General features: G+C 34.0%; 1 protein-coding gene across 3 annotated transcripts in view; it reads left to right on the top strand.

Moving 5' to 3' along the window:
- Positions 1-2556, top strand: part of trappc8 (trafficking protein particle complex 8) — a gene marked incomplete at its 5' end in the record, with an annotated part of 70957 nt that overhangs the window by 62414 nt on the left and 5987 nt on the right. For all 3 annotated transcript variants that reach the window (XM_037981319.1, XM_037981320.1, XM_037981318.1), the window contains 2 exon segments: positions 1735-1836; positions 2176-2315. In XM_037981319.1, coding sequence (XP_037837247.1) covers positions 1735-1836; positions 2176-2315 — 242 coding nt within the window.

Raw genomic sequence — 2556 nt, 5'->3', positions numbered from 1 at the left:
ATATATATATATATATATATATATATATATATATATATATATATATATATATATATATATATATATATATATATATATATATATATATATATATATATATATGCATACATTCATGTATAATAGTTCAGTCAATAACAAAAAGAAAATAAATTTGGATGACTGTATAGTTTATTAGTCATCTAGGACATAAAAGTCCAGAGTTTTTAAACATCACGTTTCACATCTTACCTGAAATGCTCTCATCATGGGTTAGGAGTTTTAGGTTCTTAAGCCTTCTTTGGAACAACTACACTTAGGGGGGTAGAAGAATTTGAATGTCCAATATTATTGCCTAATATTACGATAATGATGACAATTGCCATGAACCATCCTAACTCCTCACTTTTTCTTCTGTTTTAACCATCATTCTAAACTAAGTGTGCACATCAAGGTCAGAAGAGTTTTTTGGGTTGACCAAATATATTATTAGCCTGCAGAACATATGGTACTTGAGATATAAAGGCTTATTGCAGTCCAAGCAGTGCTTTGCAATATTGATATTCCGCTCACTGATGTGATGACAATATATATCGTGCAGCCCTAATTAGAAAATTGAGTTGTGGAGTTACAGCTAGGCTCCAGGTCAATTTGTATTTCTCTCAAGTCATACCTTGCAGCAAACTTTGCTTCTCACAGCTACCAGTGCAACAACAAACTGTTTAAAAGCAGAAAATCAATCTAAATGAGCGTTAATTTCAACTTCCACTTTATGCCTATTTCATGGTTTTGCTAAAAAAATTGGTTGGGACTTACCGTAAGTTAAAGTTTACTCACCTCAAGTCCTGCAGCTGAAAAACACTCAAATGAACAGAGGGTTTTGGTACAAAGCCATGTGCCGCTGCTAATCTTGCTAGTTGGGGATCTTTATTTTTCTTAATTTTCATCAATACAATAGATCAACATGGAGTGAGGTCCATGTATTCTGACAGTAAAACTGAGCTCTCGCTTTACCAAATTGGAAATTTACCATAGAAAATACCAGATATTTTTGGAAATAAACAGGAATAAATGTGAAATTTAAAATATTGAACTCTGGCCCTTAACATAGATTTTAAATATAGTTGGGGAAAATACATTTTTGCATAATTTGGACTAAAACTATTAGAATTTCATTGCTGTACCATGCAATGAGATGCACCACATTCTAAAAAACAATATAAGGTATTTTACCTGGACGTGTAGAAACAGATGGAAATACTGCCATGTAAAACATTTTTGTTCAGAGTTGTGTAAATTCAATTTGAAAATTTCTGTACAAAAATTTTAAGATTTTAATTATTTTTTGTGAAATGCAATTTACTGAATACACACTGACTAAATAAGTCACTCACTGTGGAAGTATCAATTTGTGATCAGAACTAAAGAAGTCCTTTAAATAAGAGGTAAAATAACTTCTGAAAACAAAAAATGAAATTCAGTTGCCTTTTTAATTAGAAAAAATTACCTCTTAGCAATATCATAGTCCTGTGATGTAGAGGGTTATAGTTAGGATCTGTCTAATACACATGATCTGTGGTGAATTTTTTCAAACTGTATATTTAAAGACAAAAGCCACAGTGAATCTTCAGATACTCAGTGTTTAGACTTTGGTCGCCTTGTGATCCAGTCAGATCTATAGCCCAGAATATAAAACATGACAGTAATCAGACTGAAAATGGACACTGTGTTGGAATTGAATGTCTTTTTTGTGAACAGGCCTACATGATTGAAGACAACAGACAGCTGATCCTCGAGGGTCAGCTTCATGTGGGGCTGCAGACATTTGGTAAAGAGACCAGTTCCCTAGTTCCTAAAGAGGTACAACAAACCCCAAAACACCCAACATTTGTTTCTCCGGAGCTCAGTGAACATGGTGTAATATAATGAGAAAAAAAGTAGTTTTATGGATTTTTTGTCTTTAAATAGAATCCCATAGATATTTCACACATCTATTCATTTAGTAATCCAGTTCAGTTAAATTTTTTTATACTACATCAGTCATAAACAAATTCAAATTCAGTACATCTTATGTCAGATTAATAGGTGGACTGTTTATGTTATAAGTCCACTTAGATTGACAGTAAAATAAACCTAAATAACCCCATATTATTCTTTCTCCTTCCCTGTGTGTTGCTGTGTATTTGATTGTTTTTGTAGGAGGCCCAGGAGATGGTTCTACTCAAGTTTAAGTCAGAAATACCTCCTTCCGTCATCCTGCCCTTTCCAGAACTTTCTCAGCTCATTAAAACTAACCTACACTACCCTGAAACCTTCACACATCACTTTGTTCAGGACAGGTGAGTTGTTTTTTTATGTTTGTTTCACAGAATCACAAACTCTCTCCTCATGGCTGCAGACTCTGGGTTACTTTCAATTCTCATCCTCCTTGATCTCAATGCAGCTTTTGACACCATCTTTCACAGCATCCTCCTTCGCAGACTTTCATCCATCGGCATCTCCGGCACACCGCTCACTTGGTTTCATTCATATTTCACTGGCCGCACTCAGTTCATTAAACTTAAATCTTTCAGGTCCCAC

Source organism: Kryptolebias marmoratus, linkage group LG18 (assembly GCF_001649575.2).
Source record: "Kryptolebias marmoratus isolate JLee-2015 linkage group LG18, ASM164957v2, whole genome shotgun sequence".
Classification (NCBI taxonomy): domain Eukaryota; kingdom Metazoa; phylum Chordata; class Actinopteri; order Cyprinodontiformes; family Rivulidae; genus Kryptolebias; species Kryptolebias marmoratus.
Note: the sequence above shows the minus strand (reverse complement) of the source record. Positions and strands in the feature narration are given on the sequence as shown.